General features: G+C 37.4%; 6 protein-coding genes, 5 non-coding genes and 4 pseudogenes across 13 annotated transcripts; 8 read left to right on the forward strand and 7 right to left on the reverse strand.

Moving 5' to 3' along the window:
• Positions 1-53: 53 nt before the first annotated feature.
• On the reverse strand, positions 54-1465 carry LOC104717251 (small ribosomal subunit protein uS8my). Its single transcript, XM_010434795.3, has 3 exons — positions 1207-1465; positions 552-712; positions 54-457 (listed from the first exon to the last, which is right to left on the reverse strand). Exons 1-3 carry the CDS (start codon positions 1334-1336, stop codon positions 359-361), a joined length of 390 nt encoding a protein of 129 aa, XP_010433097.1. The 5' UTR covers positions 1337-1465; the 3' UTR covers positions 54-358.
• Positions 1433-3419, forward strand: LOC104717252 (F-box/LRR-repeat protein At4g29420). The gene is made up of 2 exons (XM_010434796.3): positions 1433-2064; positions 2325-3419. Exons 1-2 carry the CDS (start codon positions 1608-1610, stop codon positions 3200-3202), a joined length of 1335 nt encoding a protein of 444 aa, XP_010433098.2. The 5' UTR covers positions 1433-1607; the 3' UTR covers positions 3203-3419.
• A 137-nt stretch (positions 3420-3556) lies between these two features.
• On the reverse strand, positions 3557-3628 carry TRNAP-UGG (transfer RNA proline (anticodon UGG)). The gene has a single exon. It is a non-coding gene; the product is annotated as a tRNA-Pro (tRNA).
• Positions 3629-3678: 50 nt separating this feature from the next.
• Positions 3679-5585, forward strand: LOC104717253 (large ribosomal subunit protein eL28y). Its single transcript, XM_010434797.3, has 4 exons — positions 3679-3802; positions 3918-4079; positions 4361-4524; positions 5289-5585. Exons 2-4 carry the CDS (start codon positions 3932-3934, stop codon positions 5406-5408), a joined length of 432 nt encoding a protein of 143 aa, XP_010433099.1. The 5' UTR covers positions 3679-3802; positions 3918-3931; the 3' UTR covers positions 5409-5585.
• LOC147935809 (small nucleolar RNA R24) lies at positions 4653-4749 on the forward strand. Its single transcript, XR_015569683.1, has one exon. It is a non-coding gene; the product is annotated as a small nucleolar RNA R24 (small nucleolar RNA).
• LOC147935810 (small nucleolar RNA R24) lies at positions 4796-4892 on the forward strand. The gene has a single exon (XR_015569685.1). It is a non-coding gene; the product is annotated as a small nucleolar RNA R24 (small nucleolar RNA).
• LOC147935811 (small nucleolar RNA R24) lies at positions 4954-5050 on the forward strand. Its single transcript, XR_015569684.1, has one exon. It is a non-coding gene; the product is annotated as a small nucleolar RNA R24 (small nucleolar RNA).
• Positions 5110-5206, forward strand: LOC147935812 (small nucleolar RNA R24). Its single transcript, XR_015569686.1, has one exon. It is a non-coding gene; the product is annotated as a small nucleolar RNA R24 (small nucleolar RNA).
• Positions 5586-5604: 19 nt separating the features above from the next.
• LOC104717255 (uncharacterized) lies at positions 5605-7595 on the reverse strand. Its single transcript, XM_010434798.3, has 7 exons — positions 7075-7595; positions 6855-6940; positions 6593-6671; positions 6428-6487; positions 6213-6334; positions 6031-6102; positions 5605-5885 (listed from the first exon to the last, which is right to left on the reverse strand). Exons 1-7 carry the CDS (start codon positions 7450-7452, stop codon positions 5783-5785), a joined length of 900 nt encoding a protein of 299 aa, XP_010433100.1. The 5' UTR covers positions 7453-7595; the 3' UTR covers positions 5605-5782.
• Positions 7596-7938: 343 nt separating this feature from the next.
• LOC104720074 (large ribosomal subunit protein eL31z pseudogene) lies at positions 7939-8865 on the forward strand (annotated as a pseudogene). The gene is made up of 2 exons (XR_015569078.1): positions 7939-8030; positions 8464-8865. The product of XR_015569078.1 is annotated as a large ribosomal subunit protein eL31z pseudogene (transcript).
• Positions 8866-9170: 305 nt separating this feature from the next.
• Positions 9171-10078, forward strand: LOC104717256 (small ribosomal subunit protein eS30z/eS30y/eS30x). Its single transcript, XM_019231191.2, has 3 exons — positions 9171-9296; positions 9394-9531; positions 9851-10078. Exons 1-3 carry the CDS (start codon positions 9293-9295, stop codon positions 9895-9897), a joined length of 189 nt encoding a protein of 62 aa, XP_019086736.1. The 5' UTR covers positions 9171-9292; the 3' UTR covers positions 9898-10078.
• A 169-nt stretch (positions 10079-10247) lies between these two features.
• Positions 10248-16629, reverse strand: LOC104717257 (serine/threonine-protein kinase VPS15). The gene is made up of 11 exons (XM_087469014.1): positions 16123-16629; positions 15851-15973; positions 15709-15754; positions 15467-15627; positions 15130-15209; positions 14861-14966; positions 14500-14676; positions 11417-14416; positions 10956-11197; positions 10734-10833; positions 10248-10622 (listed from the first exon to the last, which is right to left on the reverse strand). Exons 1-11 carry the CDS (start codon positions 16393-16395, stop codon positions 10446-10448), a joined length of 4485 nt encoding a protein of 1494 aa, XP_087325140.1. The 5' UTR covers positions 16396-16629; the 3' UTR covers positions 10248-10445.
• A 1048-nt stretch (positions 16630-17677) lies between these two features.
• On the reverse strand, positions 17678-18698 carry LOC147935813 (F-box/kelch-repeat protein At4g29370 pseudogene; annotated as a pseudogene).
• A 2384-nt stretch (positions 18699-21082) lies between these two features.
• LOC104717258 (F-box/kelch-repeat protein At4g29370 pseudogene) lies at positions 21083-22603 on the reverse strand (annotated as a pseudogene). Its single transcript, XR_015568382.1, has one exon. The product of XR_015568382.1 is annotated as an F-box/kelch-repeat protein At4g29370 pseudogene (transcript).
• Positions 22604-23986: 1383 nt separating this feature from the next.
• LOC147935814 (F-box/kelch-repeat protein At5g39560 pseudogene) lies at positions 23987-25040 on the reverse strand (annotated as a pseudogene).
• Positions 25041-25180: the final 140 nt, after the last annotated feature.

Below are 25180 nucleotides of genomic sequence, written 5' to 3' on the forward strand. Positions count from 1 at the left end.
AGACAATGCAAGAAAGATACCAAAACAAAAACCAGAAGAATAAGATGTTACAATTATCGAAATTTCAAACTATTTTGAATCCTTTTGATAATTATCCGTAACCCTGTCTGCATATATAGATTATTCTGATAGATAGATATGGAAGAACAAATTTATCGTCCAAAAGCTGAGCTAAAGAAAATGTTGTCATAACAACAAGATCTTTGAACATAGCATTCTTATCTAATTGCCAGTTTGATCAAAGGCAATATGCAAGTTACAAATACTAAAAGCAACAGGGAGAAGGATCGAAGTTTCAAACTTTTGTTGAATCCTTTTGACACTAGAAGGTTCTTGCCAAGTGCTAACTTAAGGCTATTCAGTAAAAGAAGCCAAGAACCTGACCACCCACATTCCGTTTGATTGCTTCTTCATGGTCTAAAATTCCATCCGGGGTTGTGATTACAACATAACCCCACTACATGGAACAAATCAACAAGGTTACGATGTGTTAAAAGTAATGATATTTAGCTGCATATCTGGATAGGGAGAGAGAGAGAAAACGAACAAACCTGACGTGTAGGAAGTGTGCGTTCAGTGTACTTCTCAATCTCTTTAGCCCGAACGTCTTGCCTATAGGTAAGAGCTTTGCAGTCATTAACCCTCCCTTGCAGATCAACTGTTATTCTACCAACTCTATGTGGATCATAGACTTGGAAGTTCTTGATATAACCTACATTAGCATCAAAGGAAACATTTTGTAAAGGCAAAGCCGATTCCATCAAACACTCTGTAACATGTAAAAACTAACCAATACGAAATCGCTATCAAGCAATACTACATTAAAAAAAAAAAAAAAAAAATCCATCTAACTAACCTGAATATGAAAAGGTATATACATAAACAGAACAAAGCAAAACAGACTACTGCATACCATCATAGAAGCAAAAACATAAACTTGGGGAAAAAAAAAAGCCTTCACCACTAGCCAATAACACAATTAATTAAGCCCAACAACCTCAGGAACGAGTTTGCAAGCTTCTAAAGAAAAAAAACTTAAACACAGAACTAGATCCTTCACTCCACAATGTCATCAATCAGTGAAACGGACGAAATGAAAAACGTAAATCTTGTATCAATGAATTGACGAACGCCCGATGCAAAGACTGGGAAATGGGTGAGCATCATCAACTAAATTACAATACAAGAAAGGGAGAAACATGTAACCTTTCTCCTTCATGATTCTGAGGAACGAAGACATAACGGTGGAGATTGGTTTGAGCTCCACCGAAGCTTTTCCTCGTCTCTCCGCATTCACAATCGTCCTCAACGCATCGTTCAAAATCCTCCTCCCCATTTCTCTCTCTCTCTCTCTCCGGTCGAAAAAACCCGACGCTACACAAATCGGAGAAATCTATAGAACCCCAATTTCAACAACGACGACGACTCATCAATAAGGGTGAGTGAAACTTTTGTTATTTCCCACAATTCGTAAGGGTAATTTAGTCTTTCGAAATTAACACGTGCGGGCTTTAACCACACGTGCGTATACTTAACATTTCAATAACTCTGGCTCTCTCCTTCGTCTTCTTCATCCTTATTCAATTCCCAAATTGAACAACAAACCAATGGACGAGTTACCTCCAGAGCTTTTGGTGTACATTCTGAATCGACTCAACGATTCCGAATCCGTAGCTCGTTGTCGAGTCGCTTCCAAGACATTGAACTCTCTTAAGCGTGAAATTCACACCGTGAATCTCATCTGCACATTGTCCCGGTTCTTCAAATCGCGTCCCATCGCCGTCACACCAACCGTCACACCGTTCAAAACGATCTTCAAGAGCCTGATCAATGATTCTGTTAACGTTCGCTCGATCTCAGTCGGGGTCGATAATGCGCTTAAGAGAATGCCGTTTGACGACTGGAATGAAGATGACCTCAAAGATTTGTACCTCACCGATGTCGAATTCGTGAAGGAGTGGTTGCCTAGGGTTCGTGATGACCTGGAGATGTTGTCAATTTCTGATTTTTGGCTTCAATCTTGCTGGAGGAAGTCAGGTGTTTTGGCCCTCGTTTCTTCAAACTGTAAGTTTTGTTTCTGCATCCACCATGTCCTGTAGTTTCGGATTCGTTTGCAACACGTTTGAAACAATCTTAGATTCTTAAGCAAAGGTGATGATGATGATGATGATGATGATGATAAGATATGATCTCATAAAAGAGACGATTTGAGCATTCCTTGGTCTGTTTAAGGAACGAGTAATTGCAGTTGTAATGAATGTATCTGAAGAAATCAATTTGGGTTCGTAAGTAGTAACTACATTAAGTTTATTTCGATGTTGCAGGTAGTAAGTTAGTGAAACTAGAGGTGAAGAATGCATGGCTCTCAGTTGTTGGATTGACGCAGATGCCTAATCTAAGACATTTGACACTCGAGTTCATCAGACTCGATGATGAGAATCTAGACAAGGTCAATGAGTGTTTCCCTTTTCTTCAAGTGTTAAATTTGATTGGCGTTGGAGGGTTGAAGGAACCGAGAATACGTTTACTGCACTTAAAGAGTTGTCATTGGACTATGTCGAATGCTCCACGTTCCATGGCTATAGTGGCTCCAAACCTCCTTGAACTCGAGCTAAACTGCAGCAAACCTAGATCTTTTCTCCTTGAAACGCCCAAGTTGGTGAAATTCCGTTTTTCTGTTGAGGACGCTAAAGGTTTTAGTTTCGGGGAGTTTCAAGACCTGAATTCTTTAGAGCTCATATCTCCTGACATATACAGGCTAATGAGAAACACCCATTTTGGCAACAAGATCAGAATGCTGGCAGTGGACTTAGTCAAGACTATAGAACAATCTGAAAGGCAAAAACTTGGACTGGGAATACTCCTCAAAGCATTCCCTGGCGTCGTTTCTCTTAGTTTGAGTCCCAAGACTTGGTCAGATTTCGAAACCCATTTCCAAAGCAAAGGTCCAGTACATATGAAGGGAGCCGATAGCTTAAAGCTGTTAACAGCACATGTTCATCAAACTGTTTCTTTCATCAGGTCTATGCTTAATAACTACAGAGGCTTGACAGATATGAGACTGATGATTCACGAGGACAAAGACCCTAGAGTAAGAACCAATCTGATCTCGGCGTGCATGATGAGTAACCCGAGAGTGAGATGGAAATGGGGAATATGGGCTGAAGGAGGTGAAGATATGTGGCTCTCTGATAGCGCCTAAGATATAGGATTCAAGTCTAAAACTTGAGCTCTTCTGTATATACTTGTGATGATGACGATGATGGTACAAAGAATTTGATTTGATGTGTGGAAGTTTTCCATTTGTTGTGCTAAAGCTACAATAAAGAGTCTGTATACAAATATGTATAGAGTTAGTAACCATGTAAGATCTTCAACGTATAAAAACATGATTTGGATTTGCTCCTCCGGCAAGAAAACTGTGTTTGTTGATAATTTTCATTTATCCAGTTTAGTGTTTAGTCTAACGGATGCAAATTTGTTTGGAAATAAAAGAGCAAGGGTGAAATAAAGAACGAAGTCTAGTGGCACAAAAAATATACGGAAAGGTAAAAAAGGGGCGTTCCGAGAATCGAACTCGGGACCTCTCGCACCCAAAGCGAGAATCATACCACTAGACCAAACGCCCAATTGATAAGTTGGTCTCGTTTAATTTAATTTGAGTTATAGTTACGGCCTCCTAGAACTAAATTAGGGTTTTGCAGAGAGTGTATATATAGTTAACTCATCGTCATAACTTAACTCCGGCACGAGTCTCGTTCTCTTCTCTATTCCGCCGTCAACCAGGTCTGCGAATATCAAGGTGAGCTTGAATCATCCCTTTGCTAAGCATTAGGTCGTTCTTTATTCTGTTTAAGCCCTTGATTGATCGTTTCATATATGTTTTGTTAATAAATACTTTCGTTTTGAAAAATTAGTGAAGGAGCTCGAAATGGCAACAGTTCCAGGACAGCTGGTTTGGGAAATCGTAAAGAGAAACAACTGTTTCCTGGTGAAGCAGTTCGGTAGAGGTAACGCCAAGGTTCAGTTCAGCAAAGAGAGCAACAACCTCGTCAACCTCAACTCTTACAAGCACTCTGGTATCGATTCAACTCTTGTTCACTCTAGATTTATCTTAATTTTTACTCTGAATCTGTTTGATAGAATGTTGCTTATATGAACACAAGTCAATGCCCTTTTTAAGTCTCTCGAAGTTTAATTGGTGAAATTGTTGAATTGGTTGAGTTTGTTAGATTGAATTTGAATGTAAAGTTTGTATCTTTTCGTTGAATATTTGCTGGTTTATTGCTGTTATGTGATTGGATTTATATAAGCATCTGTAAACTTTGTTAAATTTGTACTCTTTTTGATATGATTACAGGTTTGGCAAACAAGAAGACAGTGACCATCCAGGCAGCTGACAAGGACCAAGGTATTGTACTCGGAACCACCAAGACCAAGAGACAGAACAAGCCTAAGCTCTCTGTTAACAAGTCTGTCCTCAAGAAGGAGTTCCCGAGGATGACCAAAGCTGTTGTCAACCAGGTATTACTTCACATTCTTTTTAAGTTGAATGTAGCTTCATTAGCTTTATAAAGTGGGTCTGCTTTATTTGTTTCTATACTTATTGGGGTATGTGGAAATTAAGGATTGATAATGGTTCATAGGTTTGATGAGCAGTGATGAGAAAGCTAACACGTAAGAAGGGATACGCCTTTGTGGGGTATTTCTTCAATGAAATACATTTGTTACGCTTGGCTTCTGAGCTATTGCTTTCAATTTAGTGTTTTTATTTGGGTTTTCTTGACAAACATTTTTATCTGTGATGAGAAAGCTAACACGTAAGAAGAGGTACTCCTTTGTGGTGTATCTCTTCAATGAAATACATTTGTTACGCTTGGCTTCTGAGCTAAAACTTCTTTAGTTATTGTTTTCAATCTAGTGGTTTCGTCTGCCTTTTTGTTGTGACAAATATTATCTGTGATGAGAAAGCTAACACGTAAGAAGAGGTACTCCTTTGTGGGGTATTTCTTCTATGAAATACTTTTGTTACGCTTGGCTTCTGAGCTAATAGAAAGCATTAACCATAATAAAATCTGATAGTACATTGTTTTTTTATTTTTGCAAATTTGATCAGTGATGAGAAAGCTAACACGTAAGGAGAGGTACTCCTCTGTGGGGTATTTCTTCTATGAAATATAATTGTTACGCTTGGCTTCTGAGATAAATCTTTTTTCCTATGCACTATTTCAAGTTGATTCTGTTACTGTTTTTGATATGCTAATCGTTTTATTGTCTACTATATACAGGTGGTGGACAACTACTACAGGCCTGATTTGAAGAAGGCAGCACTTGCTAGGCTCAGCGTTATCAGCAAAGGTCTTAGAGTCGCCAAGTCTGGTCCCAAGAGGAGAAACAGACAAGCTTGAAGAAATCACCACTGAATTAATATATTACTTCTAAAAAGCTTGTTGTGAGCCTATTGAGATTTTCAGACAGCACCTTGTAGGTTAAGATTTTTCCTGAACAGTTGAGAGTTTTGTTTAAACAACCACCATCCCTTGTCATCTTTTGTTTCACTTAATGAAGTTCAAAAGTATTATCCATATGAACACTATCATTGGCTTTATGATGAAAAATGCTTCTATCATTGGCATCATCTGATCATAACAATGTGTTCCCTATTTGATATTGTATTTGCCTTTTAGATCATGTAATCTAAGAAAAAAACATTGTTGAAACATGCATCTTCTGAAACAGATGTGAATCTAAAGGGTTTTTTATCTATAAATGTATGATGTTGTTAAATCTTGTGGACTCTGAAACCAGATTCCTCGGATGTCATATTCTCCTTCCAGCTCTCGAACTCAGATCCACCAAAGACAAGTTTCTTTATCCCGATATAACTGGACATAAACATATTCCAACGTTAGCGCTTCCACAATTTTGAACCATATCCAGCTTATTCCAACGTTAGCGCTTCCACAATTTTGAACCATATCCAGCTTAGAAACAGTTTCAGTCAATAGACAGAAAGAGAAGTAGACTCACTCTGAGCTGATTTGCGTCAATGCATTTATCAGAATATCAAGAATCAACGGCTCAGAGGTTCCAATATCAAGCCTGTCAAAACCATATTATTCACGTTAAAGAAGAAAATCTGCAGAATCAACAAAAGTTTGCCAATCTAAAGTCACAGGACTAAAACTTTTTAGGATAATAAGAGTCATCACCATATGCGAGCAACGTTGTCTTGGACCTCAAGATCCCCGATGTTATAAAATGTGGTGGGTTCTACATTAGCTCCAAGGATAGCATCATAGTTTGGCCTCTTATCCAGTGGTGCTTGTGATAACTGCATCATAAGGGCAAAAGAGAAATCAGCTTCATGCTTATATTGTGTGATCTGAGTAAATAAATGCGTGTACTTCCTCAATAAGAGACATACTTGCATATTCATGGAGTTGTATCCACCAAGTCGTCCAAGGATATGCCAGGAACGGATTGTCTGCAAAATTATAGTCATCAATACAAAAGCAACACAAGTGATTTGCTCAGGCTTTCCCAATATTCTCAGAATAGTAATGCTAAGATGTTAGTTTGAGGGGCTCACATCAGTGATCAAGGCAATGTCTTTATCCAGTGGTGCATTGTAAAACTCCATCCACATGTATGAGTTGGAATACTCAAATCTTACAAAACAACAAAAACCAAGAGAGTTAATAACAGACATCAATATAACACAAAATACAACAAAAAAGAAGATCAGGGCAATGATATTAATCAAATGGGCGAGCAAAATCAAGCAAGAGAATCACAATATAAGCAGTTTTAACTTCAAAGCAACGAAATGAATAAATTCTGAGGCCACTCACTTGTTAAATGACACCTGCATCGAAGTTGCAGAACCAGTCTTAGTGTGAATAATTTTGTTCCTCTTCTTCCTCAATCTCTCTTCCATCTACAAAAAGAGTTCACTGATGATACTAAACCCATTTCAAAATCAACCCAAAATCAATGGCTAGTCTAAGTTTAAGCTCACCAAGAGCTTCTCAATTAGTAAGATCCATAAATCAAAGATCAAAACTTTTTTACCTTTTTTTGAGCTTTATCTGGATTATCTAAACAATCTCCGAGAATATCAGCGAATTCAGGGTCTTTATCGTAATTTATATCTTCTTTCTTCGCTCCGTAAACGCCTCTCTTCTTCGTCGTGAGGCGTTTATCCTCCTCTCCTTCTTCTTCATCATCTTCAGATTCTATCACATCTTCTTCCATTTCTCGATCTATACCATTTACTCGTAACTTCCCACTCTTCCTAGACCAATTCGCACGTATCTCCTGGACCTTCGGTGCCGGAATCGTGCCGGTGACACTAAACGGCGCCAAATTGTGTGGGCAAAGATTCGAGTAGTTGTTGTTATTCGCCATGGAAGGCTGAAGAAGGTGAAGAGAGCATTGAAATCTTAGCATTCTTTAATCTTCTTCTTCTACACTTCGCCTCTGAGTTCTGCAAGTAGCTTTTGAGAGCTAAGACGGGTTTTTGGAGAAGATGAAGCGAAGGGGTTTATCGTAGTTTACAGTGAACGCGAGTGTTAAGCTGATGTGGCAAAATCAGATGACTCTCTCTCTCTATGGATATATTAATACAAAGCCCACTGGGCCTAAAATTGATCCATTGGACAGTTTCAGAACGAAAGCTTGCAAATTAGGGTTAATCTAGGGTTTGATGTTTTTTTTTTCCTTACTCTCTCTCTCTGTTGTTCACTGTCCATCTCCGTTCTTGTCACGGCGCGAAAGGTAGGTACTACTGAGATTGATTGATTTTCTCGTGTTGATTTTGTGCTGTTTGTAATAAGAAATGCTGAGACATATTTGATTTATGTATATGAAATGTGTTGGGAGTGATTTAGCTTTGGCTTTACACGAATTTGCAGGGGTTAACTGAAGTGAGAGTGACAGAGTATAATAGAGAAAGATGGTAAAGGACGAAAGGAGGAAGTGGTTACTAGGGAGTACATTATCAATCTCCACAGGCGTCTCCATAGCTGGTAAAACACACAAAAAAAAAACTCAAATCATTCACAATCTTAGTTCTTTTATGTGAAGTTTGATTTTTGTGTGTGTAGCATGAGCTGTATTTATCCTAGTTTTCTTTACTCAGATTGAATTGCTGCTTAGGTACTGTGATTTAAGCGTGTCTTTATTGAATTGCTGATTTGGAGTAGCTCAGTTCCATTGCATCATTGGACTTCTAAAACTAGTTATATGGTCAATTCAATTATGTAGAAGTCTATGTATGCATAATGTATAAGTTGATTGGCTTTGTAATAATGATGAATACATATCTACTTGTTTCCATGATTCACCCATTCATCTCTGTCTCTTTGGTTAATTACTAAAAGCAATGAATGATAGGGTTACTAGCTTCTTCTGATTAGTACTTACAAGTTACAAATGCTGTTTCTTTGGTAATATGAACAGCACTTTCAAGAAGAAGGCACCCAATGCCATAAAAGAGATCAGGAAGTTCTCAGAGAAAGCCATGGGAACAAAAGATGTAAGAGTTGATGTGAAACTCAACAAGCAGATATGGAGCAAAGGAATCAGAGGTCCCCCGAGGAGAATCAGAGTGCGTGTTGCCCGCAAGAGGAACGATGATGAAGATGCAAAGGAAGAGTTTTTCTCACTCGTCACTGTGGCTGAGATCCCAGCTGAAGGTTTGTCTGGTTTGGGAACCAAAGTCATCGAGGAAGACGAGTAAAAAACTTATCTTACTAGTTACTACAATATAGCTTCTTTGTTTCATCATCCCGTTACAATTTATATGAAAAGACAAAGACAACACTTCATCATTCAAACTATATAGTCACTTTCTTTGGCTTACCTGTTTATTGATTTATATGATTTATTCTATGAACATTGAACTTGAACTTTTAACTTTTAACTGAGATTACCTCAAAGTGTTTACGAACTTCACAGTTGGTAAAACTATAAAAGCGATGTAACAATTTACCAGTATTGTAAGTAAAAAATACTGATTTGACTGAGGCAATTCGGTAAAACGGCAATTGATTTACTCTATAAACTCTTTTAGTATTTTGTTTAACGGGCTTCGAACCTAGGAATAATAATGTTGTTTTACGGGCTTTCTGAATGATAATACTTAGGCCCATCAAATAATTCAGGAATGGGCCTTCGTAAAGATCGTCTTCCTCGGTTAAATATATCACTCAAGAGAAAACCCTAATCGCCGCCCACCTTAAAGCCGGAGAGAGAGAGACAGAGCTCCAGTTCCGTCGTCAGAAGAATCATGGGTAAGAAAGACTTACTCTTGAACTGTTTTTGTATTCCATTTTATGTGCGATTGCTGTTTAATTGATGATTTGTGTTTGATAATGGATGATTGATTAGGTAAGGTACACGGGTCGTTGGCTCGTGCCGGTAAGGTGAGAGGTCAGACCCCGAAAGTGGCTAAACAGGATAAGAAGAAGAAGCCACGTGGTCGTGCCCACAAAAGGATGCAACATAATCGCCGTTTCGTCACCGCCGGTAATATTATTATTCCGTTTTCATTTCTTATAATCTCTACTCTGGGTTGTTAAGTTAGTTAGTTAGTTGATCTTGTTTCCCTCTCTTTTTAATCGTGATTGATTAATCCAAGTTACACTTGTGTATTATTCAGTGTTCTTATGGTTTTGACTTTTGAGAATTGAATTAGCTCTTTGTGATATGCTTAGTGATTCTTGAAACATTTCCATTAAGAGTATCAATCTGTAATGTGTGTAGGTTTTATTTACGTTTTTAGAGATTCTTTCTTAACGAGAGATTTTGGAATTTGATTTCCTCTTTTTTTTATTATCTTATGCAGTTGTTGGATTTGGCAAAAAGAGAGGACCCAACTCGTCTGAGAAGTAGATGAAGATGAACGATCACTGGATGAAGCTTGAGAAGTTTTGCATTTTTCTTTTGTTTTGATGTCTCGTTTAATGTGTTACATGTTTTTCTGGTGATGGATCATTCGTTACTACGAGTTCTGCAATATCTATAGACAATGTAATTTTCTCATTTCATATCTCAATCAAATCGACTTTTGATCTTGTTTTTTTCAACTGATGTTCATTACATTTGCAACCTGATATTGCAACTCTATAATCACTCCCGAGCTAAGTACATATTCCTCAACTGATAGTTTGGACTTAGAATGTACTGCAGAGTGCTTATGTTTCAATTAATTTGCGCTTTTTAACGATCTGTAAGATTGTAAGTTTGTAACAAAGCATAATATGAAAAAGATTCACTACATTGTAAAAATCTGTACAAATCAAAGTTTATGGAATGAAAAAAAAAAGGATACAAGGCTAAAAAAATTCTTTTAGCATTTGATGGTACAATGAAAAAGGTTAGAAACAAGAAACACTATAACACTGTACACAAAAGACCACCATCATGGTTTTTTTTTTTTTTTACCTCCACACCTTAATGGCTCCATCTCTGCTGCTTGATATCAAAAGTCTCTGGTTCAGTTTTACAGATGCCAGAGACTGAACTGAGTCACGGTGACAACCCGCTGTGTCTGTCGCAGCAGCCGCAAGTACCGCCTTTGCCGTCAGTTTGGTTGCCAGAGGCCGCCTCTTTGTCTCCTGCAAGAAGAAAAACAAACATAAGCTCATCATAAAAGATCGTTAAAGGCTAATCTATACAACTGCAAGATATCTTTATGCTAAGATCAAAAATATATCTGATCAACAGACCTGAACAAATTGCACGCCGGAGTTGGTTTTAAGTTCGTAGAAATCATCATTTCCGACTCCTTTCAAATTCGGACCGCATATACTATAACTTCTCTCAGGGCTGTGTTGGTCCAAACACACAGAAAACAAGAACTGCGTCAGTTTTTGTTTTTTATTCACAAGAAGTGTGACAAAACGTTTGATTGTAATAATCACAAGTTAATAAAGTTTTAAATTTAAGACCTGGAGTAATCCCAACACCGAATCTTCAAGTCAGTACCACCTGTTAATAAGTCGCCGCCAGGTAAAGGAAGCAAACTGCGGATTCCAGGAAGACGAGGAGGAGGCTCGTTCAACTCTTCGATTCTGTACTTGGAACTCATGTTCTGGCGAAGATTCGGCTTGGAATTTACCTTATTGCTTGGTAACTTCCATTGAAACTCGGAAACATCCGTCTCGTTTTCATAGTTGGCTACTCTCAATACCTACAGAAATCCAACAGAATCAGCTTAATTACAAGTTTAAATCGGTTTTCAGCTCAAAGATATGGTCTCCTCTATCAAAACAGAGTTACTTTCATGGACTAATTCAAAGCTGCGCCTCCAGTCACTATTAAACTATCTACATCCGTGTTCAAACTTGCGAACCCAACAGAAAACTGGAGGCCAAAGTCAAGGTCAAATATAAAGGTAGAACAACATTACCTGGTGACAACTACCTGCCTCTGCATTCCAGAGTGAAGCTTCATTGCAACCGGCAGCAATATAAATGAAAGGTCTCATAGTGGTGGACACTGAGACGCTTGGAGGAAGATAGCAGAGGCACATCTTCTCTATGGGGCATACAAGAGGGTATTGCCATGAATTTACGGGAACACGAAATCTCAAATCCCAAAGAGTAAGTACTCCCCTTGAAGAACCAGAGACAAACCAATTCCCACAAGGGCTTGTAACCAAAGAAGACACATATCCTTCTTCAGGGTTTGCTTTCAGTGTCCATGCATCTAAATCTGATCTTGTATCCCAAAGGTGGATTCCGCAGTTTTGAGTACTATACATTACCATCGGACCAGAAAGGCTATCAGCGGTATAATTCAAGAGGGAAACTAGAGCGCCTTCTTTAACATCCTTCTTTTTAATATCAACAATTCCTGAATACTTTTCCACTACGTTCCCCAAGCCTCTGGAGATATGGTCAATTGAAAACATATGTATCACACCATCAGAGGCTCCAACGACAACTTGTGTTGAATTCCGAAGCATTGTTGTGCACATTCCTCTGCTTCCCTCGAGATGATATGTTAGCCTTGACCTAAAAGAGATGTCCTTTTCCAGTTTTCTAGAGTCCCACACCTTCACTGTGGAATCATCTGATGCACTAACAAAAAAGCTATGATCGCTTGAAGTGGCAATGTCGTTGACCGCAGAGCGATGCTCCTGTAGATGAGCAACTAATACTCCACGAGGCTTCCACCCTGAATCCGGAACCGATGTCCTTGACAGAGATGGTTCTCCAACAAGATCCGCTGGAGAGGAAGCATCTTCTGAAGTTACAGAAGCGCTTTTTGAGGAGCTTGACAGACCGAGATCTTGAAATTTACTGATAGCTGATGAGATTTGATCATTTTCTCTGCAATCTGGCTCATGTACCACTCTGTAAAATTGTTTAGGATTGGTCCCGCCATGGAATGACCCAGAAATCAGCTTAGGCACTGGGACCGAACTAGCCAAGTTAAAGGACTTACTCATGGAATCCATCCATGGCACTGACAATGAACCCATTCCCAGAGAGTTCATTTGCAATGAAGATTCAGAAGCCACAGGAGGATTTGTAGCTGCTCTTTTGTCCATGCTAAACGAATAGAGAGGTATGTTCTCTGGTTCAATAAAGCTATTCATACCAGATACATATGGTGCCATAAACCCAGAGAACTGTAACTTCTCTTGATACAAGGGATCACGTGACTCAACATTGTTGGAAATATTGGGTCTAGAATTTCTCGGGATTCTCAATTTCACATCCTTTTCTGCATACTTTCCTTGAACTTCTTGTTGCTTCGATGCACTTCTAATATGTTTTTGTCCTTCCACATTTTGCTTATGTTCGGCCCCACATTCTATTGAATTCAACTCCCCAGTATCTTTGTCAAACAAATCAACAGTTTCCCAATCTTTGGATTGAGGTGAAGAACTGTACCATATCTTTCTCTGTCTCGCCACGATTTCTGGTTTTCTAGCTTTTTCTAAGATACTGTAAACCACCTCCCTTGTGACTTGGGGCTTCAAACATGAGAGTAGACCTTCCTCAGAAGCAATTGACGCAGGCAGTCTACTGAGAAAGGGGCGTATTACTGGGGCAATAAAAGCAAAAGAGTCGACTGCACCTATACATTCACTACTTGCGGCAATGAAAGTGACAACTGCCCTCCTTACCCATTGAGATGGATAGCGCAGCAAAGGATAAACACACTCTATCATTTGAAGGAGAGCTCTCTTCCGCAGGAAATTACTCTTACATAATGTGGATAAGCACTCCAATGCATTGACAATAACAGCCTCTGTCTGATCACTCAAAGCTTGATCGATATAGGGCAATAGATACTCCTCCACACTTCTCTGACCGACAAAAAAGCATACATAAACAATTTTCTCAAAGAATACAGATCTTAGCTGTTCATCTCTGTCATTTAGAAAGGCAGGGAGGATCGGTAGTAGAAAGTCATTACTCTGCCTCTGACCAAAGAAAAAGCAAAGTTCCCCTATGTCCTGAAGGAGTGCTCTTCTAACATTTGGAGTTTGTTTTGGACCCATAACAAGCTCTTGAACAACTTCAGCTATAGTTTTTCTAAGCTGTGCAAGCTGTGCATTTCCATTTGCCTTTTGCAAGTGACTAGGGGTCTCACTAGGAGGTGAAGCAGGGATCTGCTGGGAATTCAATTCATTAAGAACCCCTACATCACTTAACTGGAAAGAATGCATCAGGAATCCATAAGCAGTAAGAGCAAGTTTTGCAATATTGCTGGCATAGCATATCCTCACACTCTCTTCTGTATCTTCAGGAAGCATGGAGAGCATAGGAAATATATACTCTGGGAAAATCTTCGCATCACTAGGAGGAAAATCTCGGACAAGCGGCAGAATGTCACACAAAGTTTCCATGGCAGCACACCGCACAATTGCTGTTGGATCAGACAGCAAGGCAACGACGTATGGAAGAACACGCTGTAAACGATCATCATCATCAATATATAAAGAGCAAGACCTCAATAGAAGTATAGCTTCCCTTCTCAGATGAGGCAACTTGATATTGCGGATACAAGAACAGAGCATAGATGCAATAAGAACCATTCCCTCACATTTCATGTTACCCTCTACAGGTAGAAAAGGCGTGCCATAAGTGTCAGAACGGCTATCATAGAGAGACATTAGTGTACCCAAATCTTCCATTGTTATCTTTTTCAAGAAAGGATGGCGATTTTTCTTGACTGCATCAGAAATAGAGTGAGGGATCTCATCCTTTGAATTAACAGTATTACTGCTCAAGTCCTTCGATGCGTTCAGTTTGTGATTTGCAAAAGTTTCCTGCACCTTGCTTGCGTTCACTGAATTTGAAGGTACAGGAGGACCAACGTCATCCTCATCACCTGGCTTATTTTCCATCATCTTTTTAAGTATTTCTTGAAATATCCCCTGGCAAGTCGCTACCTAGACATAATGAAGCAAAAAAAAGATATAAATCAAGTTGATGCGGAATGTAGGACGAGTATACAGAAAATTGCTATGGTTACCCTCATATCTGAAGGAAGTGGATTCCAACAACAATATAAAGTGTGCAGAAATGGTGAGAAGTAGTTTGGGAAAACAACTCCCACATAATTTTTCAGGTAGTCTTCAGCAGATAGGCGTGCTTCAGGTTCTAACTGAATCATATGAAGAATCATCTTGCGAATTCCCGGATCAGGAATCTGAATCCAACAAAAATAGAAAGACCAACAAAGATGCGTGAAAAAAAGTTTAAAACAATCAGCCATCAATAATCCAAATCAGAAGTCAGAACCACAGAAGTCACAAGTCCCATGTACCATTCAGATTGGATGAGATTGATACCTATAAAGAGAAAATGATATAGAAAGATGCGATAAGAAATACCTTTTCAAGATGTTGGCTAGGATCGTGTTGCCCTCTACGGTAAGCGAGAAGCTGAGCCAGTTCAAACAGTGGTTGACCCTCAAGAAAAAGTTCTGCTATCACACACCTGAAGCAATAATATGAATCTATTACAATATGCTATCAACTCTAATACTTAATGAGTTAAGGTAAGAAAACGTTTTTTCCATTTTGAAAAAGTATGTATGCTTGAACCATTAGGAGCATTGAACAGATAGAGTGATACAAAAACAGAACGCATATGAGCTCACCCCACAGCAAATATATCCATGGACGGTTTTAATGGAGCATCTTGTGCTACTTGTGCCTCACCTCCATGCTCATAGAATCTCTGTAATTAAGCAACAATCTGTTCAAACATGGAAAAACAAGAAAAGAAAAAAATACAGAAACATGACCAACAAGAACGGGTGCTTTTTTCTTGATGGTTCATTGCCACCAATTCTTAGTAGTGATAAGGAAAGAAACTAACTGTGGCGCACCACAAACAAAATGATAATATCCTTAGCAGAGGGTGCAATAGAACAAATTGACAGATCTACATCGATCATATTAAATGAATAAATTCTGATTAGTATTCAAAAATACCTCTGGAGCCAGATAACAAAGTCTTTGTCCCCTTGTGTCAAAGAAGAAGGAGAAGTCTGATGGATCATCATAAGGAATGTATGTGGGTTTAAATGATGCAAAATCAGCAAGGTAAAGCCAGTTCCAGGAAGTGAGCAATACGTTCTCGCACTTGATATCACCTAAAAAATTTGCATATTCACACACATCAAATCCAATGAACCATCATGATAATCATATACCCTCGAACTACCAAATCTTACCATGACATATATCCTTCTCATGACATTGCTTCACAGCAAGAAGCAACTGCAGAAAGAACAAACCAAAATTCAGAAAAACAGTATACCTCAAATAAAAACTTAACGCCTCAAACAGAACGGTAGCAAGACCAAAGAAAACAACCTGAAACGCCAACCATTTCTTCTCCACAAGGTTGAGAAAAGGCCGCGTACTCAACCGATCATGCAGGTTACTGTAAAAGTATTGCCTCACTAGATAAGCTGCTTTATCAGTCTCTTGCCAAAACTGCAATCAAACCACCAACTAACTCAGTTCAAGACAACACACATGAACAGAGAAACCAGAGTCTTCAATAAGCTATGAAAAAATCGTTCCTTTCTCGTCGCAGCAAGATTAAAAACACAAACCCAATACAGAGAAATCGAATCAAAAACCTGAAAAGGCCAAACGTGAGGATGCTCTAGAGACAAAAACACATCCTTGATCTTAACGAGACGTCTCTCATACTCCCTGAGATCGATCGAGTCACCACGCTTGAAGTAAACCTTAACAACAACCAATCCTTCGTCGTGCTTACATTGGATCGACTTTAAGAATCTTCCTCGACATAGAACCTCTTTCAAGACCAGATTGTACGAAGACGGCAAGTCGTGGAGGTAGTACTCCGTCGCCGAGACTTGTGTCGTCCGTGCGATTTTGTTTCCCATCCGAAGACTTAAATTAAAATTAAAATCGTTTCTCGTTCGATTGAGGTTAAAAACACTCAGCTGAATTCGAACATGGAATCTGATTACTCCGGCGACGGAGGAAGGAGAGAGGACTTTGCTCTTTGAGTTTTTAAAGTTTTGTGATAAGTTTTTTTCCCCAATTCGACACGTTTCCAATTTATTTTTTCTTAATTAGTTTAGTTTCCAACATTACATAATATTCAGTACATGTATAAATATACTCCCTATCTATCATAATATATAGTATGATTTTTTTAGATTTTCACCAAGATTAAAAAATATAATTAATGTTGTATTATTATTAACTACTTTTGTTTTATATTTCTTTTAATACTTATTTACTTATATTTTTCTCACATTTGTCATTCAAATGCATGCATATATTTAATTTTTTTATTATAAAAGTAAAAACATTAATTAGTTGTTTGATTTTAAGAATAAAAATGCATTAAATACACTAAAATATAATCCTTTGTGATATCAATATAAAATCTTAGAACATCAACATTTATGATAAAGAGGGAGTAGATAATTTTTTTAAGATTTTCACCAAAACTAAAAAAAATAATAAATGTTGTATTATTGTTAAATACTTTTATTTTATATTCTTTTTAATACTCATTTTTTCAAATTTCTCTCACACTTGTCATTCAATTGAATATATATATTTAATTATTCATTATAAAAATAAAAACATTAATTACTAATTTGATTTTAAGAATAAAAATACATTAAATACACTAAAGAAATCATCATTTGTGATACAAGCAAAAATTCTAGAACATTATCATTTATGATAAGGGAGTATTAAATTTAGAAATTTCTTAGATTTGCACTTTTTGTATTTATTTCGAAAATGGTTAATTTTTCAATTATTACCAAATGAAAGCAAAATTTTATTTAGTGATTTCTAAATAAAAATCTTTAATTAATCACTAAAATAAAATCTTATTTTCCAATTTTTATTTATTTCAAACAAAAACAGAATGGGAACTTTATTAGAAAATATTCAGTTAGTTCCAAATGAGCTTTTTATTTATTTAATTAAAAAATATATATCTATAACCAAATTAAGTAAATTTAACTAGCATGAAACTTTAAATTTTCCAAAGTTTTCAATATAATGGAGAAAGAGAAAAACAAACCAAATCAAATCTAATTTTCTACTTTCAAAAGTTTGATCAAAAATACAAATGAAATAGTATGATCTCTTCCGTGTAGATGATCAAAAGAATCACATGTTATTGAGTTGCACGACTAATCAAACTGAAACAGCTAGACAACGCAAAACCTTATATGAGTTGGGGAGTGTATGAACACCATGCAACCACTTAATCTTCCCACAAATCTCATTTTGAAGTCTTTCAAACGCAACTATCCCGCACTACAATTTTCTTGTTAGGACAGCGTCTCGATCTCGATGGCTAGCACACACATTTCCCACATAAATGCGATTTTCCCACCACAGTTAATTATTTCTATCAGACGATGTGATCTACTATAATTGTACTTCATCAGTTTATCCAAACCTTGAACATATCTCCATTTTTCACCAACTAAGTCATACCACATGAAAAACCCCGAGCCAGATCGACAGTACATTACATTGTCTATCACCCACCACCATTGACACCAAACAATTCTCCTCATATCCATGATATTCCACGTACCTTCCTTTGTTGCCTCAGCGTCATGATTCGGTATTAGTCGCCAAGTTTTTGTCTTTGTGTCGAATACCTCCGACCAATCTGTGGACTTGTCGGATCCGTGACATCCTCCCATTACGTATATTTTGTCACCTAGGACACATGCCACCGCGTTACTTCTAGCAAGTAGCAACCATCATGTTAGGTGCGTCACGCCACGTGTGCCTCCGACAATCAAATATCCTAACCGGAGAAGAGGGCGCGACAGTTCCACCGATTGCATAGATGTCCGAACCAATCGCTACAGTGGACTTTGATGCCGGAAGAGAATCACAACTAGATGAAATCGGAACCATGAAATTTCCACTTGACTTGGTTGGTGTCCGGTTTGGCTTAATCCAAAGACTAAACCAGCGAGGACATGGACGTTTAGGTAAGCATAAGCAAATTGTAGAGACATATATCATTGGTTTCAGATCGGCCGGCGTAGAGTTCTGTTGAAGAGAGGAGAGAGTGAAAGGTTTTGGAGACGAGTGAGACTGAAGGGTAATGCGATTTAGAGATACGTGCGAAGCACTCTACAATGAGTTCATATGGAAGTGACGTGTTAGAATATATCCACATCTGAACAAACATAATTCCTTAGACAATATATATAGTATGTGGCAACCCTCTCTTGAGCTAGTTTTTGGGAGTGAGTTAGGCCCATTACTAATATGGTATCAGAGTCAACGCCTATTGTTCTTGATAGTATGGACTACCACCCGCAGGGCCGGATCTAGGTTGGTTGAGAGGGGTGCAGTTGCACCAAATGAAATATAAAAAATGTTTGATTTTCTATTAAACTTGGTAACTATAGTGGTCTAGTGGTAATGGGTGCACCACTAAGATCAAGAGGTAAACAGTTCAAATCCCATCTATAACAAGTTTTTGTTCTTTTTGCACCCCATCAAAAGTTTGGCTCGATCCACTACTGACCACATGTGGATGTCCAGTCCCACAAACTTCATGCTACAGATGTCCAATCCTTAGAGTGAGGGATGTGTGTTTGAATATATCCCACATCGGAAGAAACATAATTCTTTGGGCAATATATATAGTATGTGGTCACCCTCCTCTCTTGACCTAGTTTTTGGGAGTGAATTAGGCCATTACTAATATGACGAAAACGATGACGACTCATCACATTACGGAGGAGTCTTCTTTTTATGCGATGGTTTAACTTCGCCTCCGGCTACGGAGATCATCATCGTTGGCAGATATTGTAGGTCGTAGCCGTGGATCCAAATGATGATGATTACGGTTATATAAAATATGATTAGCAAGTAAAAGACATTTTGGCCTTCTCTTAGTAGCACAAGGAATATTGCTAGCAAAACCAAAGCTTCTCCCAAAAATAAATCATAAATCATCATCAATTGGTTTTTTATTTTTCATGGTCTATGAATTATATATATATATATAAATATATATATAAATCAAATGTGAATAGAGCTTAATCTTATAAAAACTTGTAATCAGGAGCGTACTAGAAAGTCCGAGATTGGTCGGCCTGAATAAATATTTTATGAGCTAGGCGGTAACAGCTAGTAACAACCATTCTCTAATGTACATATCAAAACAAACAAATCATTAGTATCCAATTTTTTCTAATCATACATACAATTTAGTAAATGTTCATAGCCAAAAAAAATAACGGTTTAGAACTTGACAGAATACAAGATTATCTTGTTTATGAGATGGCTTTTTTATCTTTAACGCTACGAGGTTGAATTCTATTTAAAAATAATTAAATCAACATATGTTTTTTGAGATATGTAAGAGATTAACTGAACAAATTAAATCACATTATCAAAATTACACAGCAGGCTAACTAAATTGTGTTTTTGAGTAACATAATTATCCCGAATTCTGTATTATGTGATATTGCATGAGTTAGCTTAAGTAGCTTCATAATTAGTACTATTTCAAAGACTGTATATCAATAACACATTGATATTTAAGAATAAAAAGAGAACACCAGATTGGACATGGCGAAGCATTTGGTGTTGGTGTTGGTGGGCGTGGATTTGTTCGTGGGCGTGGGAGGGGAACAGGAAGAGATGGTGACAACTCAGAAATTTGCATCTATTATTAATTTGGGAAAAAACTGGATCGACCCAAATAAATGGTTTACTTACTAAACTAACTAATGTTAATTTATGAAATTAAAATTTCAATAATATTTTCATTAATTAATTTTATATATTTTAATAGTTCAAAAACAAAATATGAAAGATCAGCTCAATGTTGTCAACCAATATTTACTGATGAAATTAAATTTTCAATAATATTTTGTCAACTATTTTCATTAATTATTTTTATATATTTTAATAGTTCAAAAACAAAATATGAAATATCAGCTAGTAACAACCATTCTCTAATACATATAGAAACAAGTAAACAACACAAGTATCAAAAAAAATCTAATCATGCATACAATTTAGCAAATGTTTCTAGCCAAAAGAAATAACGGTTTAGAACTTGACAGAATATGAAACTATCTTATTTTTGAGATGACTTTTTTTCTTCTTTGACGTCTACAGGATTGAACTCTATTTAGAAATAAATTAACATATTTTTATTGAGATAAGGAAGAGATCAACTGTAAAAATGATGAACAAAATTACACAGCAGGCTAACTAAATTGTGTTTTTGAATTATGTGATACTGAAGGAGTTAGCGCTTCATAACTAGTACTATTTTAAAGACAGTAAATCATAAACACATTAATATGTAAGAATAAAAAGTGAAAAATTTAAAACAAAGTAGAACAATGAAAATGTCAAAGCAGCCATCATACTTAAAGACACAATCTTGCATGTCAATCTAGTTTCAAATCTCACCAGGGCAGATGAGAACAGTTTAGGCGAGGTTACTGAAAATCTCTTCAGTTGATCAAGGTGAAAACAAAATGCTACTCAGGTACTTATACCTACATTATTCAAACAACATAGAGACTATTGTACAAACAAAATTAATGCTTAGAAATGGGCACACTCTATCTATTATTCTCAAACCAATATAAAATGCAAATTGGAACAGCCATTTAAGATGCTAGACACTTAGACGGTATATCACCAACAGAAAACATAGTACAAATTTTTAAAAGCAAAATGATGACTCTACAAGTGATCATTAAGAGTCATCAAACCGAAAGGGCTATACAACGCAAGAAGTTATATGACTTGGGGACCGTAAGCACAACATTAACCCACTCAATTTTCCCCCAAACCGCACCTCCAAAGCCTTTTTCGAGCGCAACCATCGCACACCAAATATTCTTGTTGTGACTACGACCAGGCCGCTGAAACCTATCCCAAAGGATAACGAGCTTCCCACCACAATTAACTAATTCAACCATACAATTACGGAAATCAGTACTAGCAGTACGGTGCTTTTTCAATGATTCCAAACCTTTCACATCTCTCCACTCTCTAGCCTCAAAATCATACCACTTGTATCTAGCGCAAGAGTAACAATACATCACATTGTCAATCACACACCAAGATTTCGACCAGAGTAGGCTCAACTGCTCCTCAGCAACACTCCACTTACCTTCCTTCACATCATAAATCCAATCCTCAACCCCAGCCTCAGTCTTTACGTAAATCTTTCCTTCCACTACATCGATCTTTCGAGCTACATTATCTCCAAGCCTCACCTTAATGTCAGGATTCTCCGGTAAGGTCCTCCAAGTCTTAGTCTTTATGTCATACATCTCGAACCAGTTTATGTCCCCACAAGAAGGGTCACATCCTCCCATTACATAAATCTTATCATCAAGGACACATGAGGACGCGTGTTTCCTCTTCATCTTCATGTTAGGGCGGACATGTACCCGCGTGCGGCTCCGAGAGTCGAATACCCATATAGCTGAAGATGGACCAAAGTTCTCGGCCATGTATTCACCATAGATCTTCCAACCGATGGATAGGGTTAGGGTTGAGTTTGAATGCGGAAGATAAATATAAGAAGGAACGAAGCGATTCACAGTTCTCCCACCATAGAAAATTTCGTTTCGATTAGGTTTGATGGCACTGAGACGGAACCAGCGTGGGGTTGGCTCCTCGGATGGTACGGTGGAAAACCGTAGATAGATATAGAGGCCCCAGATCTCGGTGGTTCCGAGTTGAGATCGCGCAGCGTAGAGATCTTCAGAAGAGATGAGAGAACGAAATGTTTTGGAGACGAGGGAGAGTGAAGGGTAATGGGATATAGAGATACGTGCCAAGCAGTTAACGATGAGTTCGTTTGGAAGTGAAGACAACGTCATCGACTGACATGGTGCAAGATGTAGCGGTGGTGGAAGCTTCTTCGTCTTTTTATGCGGCGGCTCAGCTTCTTCTTCGGGGATCATCGTTCTACGGTGGAGAGAAAAAATCATGAGAATGGGTTAAGATATATAGAAGAAATGATTTAGGTCAACAGATTCAGCAAGCCAATCTTGTTAATGCTGTCAAAAGAACACCAAAGTATCAACACGTTTCCAATGGAAGAAAATATATTTTACTTAATGAGTAGTAGATAATATTCATGAAATATATGTAATTAGCAAAAAAGGATTTTCTATTTAAAGAAAAAAAAACTTTTGGTCAAAGAATTTATTAAAAGGTGGAAACTGAATTAAAAACTTTTGGTCTGTTTGAAAAAAAGAGATTGTTGTAAAAAAAAAAATATAGAAATTGAATTAAATCAAAAGAAACAACTTCCGTAAGATTGGTCAGAGGAAAAGTTTGCCTTTCTTTTTTCCGTGATTGATCTCCATCCTCTGTTGTGATTACGTACATATACATTCACAAAGATCTCGGCGGGTGGATCTGAATCTGGTTGACAAAATCATTACACTTGGAAGAGCCTTTGGCATAATAAGAACCATGTTGCGCTATGCTACATCAACATCTTCCAACAAATGAACCAGCAATGATATTGATAATCAAAAATTAAAATTCTTCTAATGCTTTTTATGATTATCATTGACTTTGTATCATATTTTTTTATGATTATCTTTGTAAACTATATACTTCTAACTTCTAAGTAATAAAAAAGATGTAAAAAAAGAAAAAAGAGAAAAAAAAAAAAAAAAAAAGGCCTTATAGGAGGATCTCTAAGCTTTAAGTGATTTAAAATTACCATAGTAAAATGAAAGTTTGTCTTAAAGAAAAAAACAGCATCTTCAACGCAAAATAAAGCAAGACTATACCATCTCTCCAAGAGACTAAAGAGTCATCAGACCGAAACACTTACACAAGGCTCGAATATATATGAGTTGTGAGGAACTGTAATCATAGCATCAACCAACTCAACCTTACTCCAAACCTCACTTCCAACCATTGCATCTTCTTTCTAATGAAATCTCGACAACATAACATTGGGACTGGGATTCCGCATAACTAAAAGCTTTTCACCAATCTAGAACATATAAAAGAAATTATATGTATAAAACGTTGGTTTTTAGTCGATTTTTTTATTTATTTCAAATTATATTGCTCGGACCTATCATCAAATCAATTTCTCAAACACTGTCAAAAACTGAGAAATTGTTCTACTTTTTTCCATGAACTGCTTTTAAATTCTGGCTCTGTTTCCTCTCTATTTTAACAGATTTTTAGTCTAAAGAGTTGGTTCAATTGGTTTCTCGTATCTCTTGTAGTTATCATAAGTTTATCCGCGTGTTTTCATGTAAAATCAAACAAATATCCAACTTTGATATTGTTGTATAAATGATTCACGTAATATAAACGTTCTATAGATCCTCAAATCCTTCTCATGAAAGACCATAACATAGCAATATAGACTCTTGCGTTAAAGAACAAAGAATAGCATTTTCAAAGCAAAATAAAACAGCAACTCTACTTAGATTTCACAAAGGCTGTTCAAATGTACCATCCTTTGTGTATCATCAAATTGATATAGCTACACAACTCAAGAAGCTATACGACTTGGAGACCGTAAGCACAGGATTGGCCCACTCTATCTTACCCCAAATCTCACTCTTCTATTCAAATTGATATAGCTACACAACTCAAGAAGTTATACGACTTGGAGACCCTAAGCACGGCATTGGCCCACTCTATCTTACCCCAAATCTCACCTCCATGGCGCTTTTCTAACGCGATTTTTGCGCACCAAATTCTTTTTTTTCTGCTTTCTGTTGTATTCCTGAAATAGGGGCACCCACACAACTAAAAGTTTCCCACCATGATTAAGCAATGTAAGCAGACGCCCACCTCCTAAGCTAAATGTATTGTGCTTACGCAATAATTTCAAATCAGACCCCTTTACATCTTCCCACTGTCTACTCTTCGAGTCGTACCACATGCAATAACCGGAGTTTGTAAAACAATACATTACATTGTCTATGACACACCAGTCATTTATCGATATGATGCTCGGGTGCGTTTCTACAACTTCCCATTTACCTTATTTTGGATCATACGCATAGTCCTTCGTCTTAGCCATTGCGTAAATCTTTCCTTCGAGCGCATTGATTGTAAACCACGAATCGCTGCTACGTAACTCGTCGGCTCCATAGCTCGACAAGGAACTCCAAGTCTGAGTTTTTATGTCAAGTAATTCCATCCAATGCGCCATGGACTCGTCTTTCTCACAACCTCCCAATACATATCCCGTCCACAATAATCACATTCGGACTCTCCCGAGCCACCATCATATTGGGGCCATCAAGCCACGTGTTACTCCTACAATCAAAGACCGAAGCAGAACAATGGAACAAAGCAAACTGTACAAAGATATATATATATATATATATATATATATATATATATATGCTGATTTATAGCAAGAAATTAAACTTAATTCTTATGACCATAGAAATGCAAGTACTATGAAAATTTCTACACTATTTAATATTAAAAGTAGGAAATGACTTCATGATATATATGGTGGTGGATCATGACTTACCAAAGTACCATGCATGAAGTGATATATACATTAATCGAGTGACCACACTCCCTGCTCTCCTTTAAAGCCCAGCAAGGAAGGATAGCTTGTGTTTTGAGCCACAATTCTGTAAAAGTAGGTGTGTTGAGCTCTCAACTATATATGTATATATTCAG

Source organism: Camelina sativa, chromosome 10 (genome assembly GCF_030686135.1).
Source record: "Camelina sativa cultivar CO46 ecotype springtype chromosome 10, ASM3068613v1".
Taxonomy (NCBI): Eukaryota; Viridiplantae; Streptophyta; class Magnoliopsida; order Brassicales; family Brassicaceae; genus Camelina; species Camelina sativa.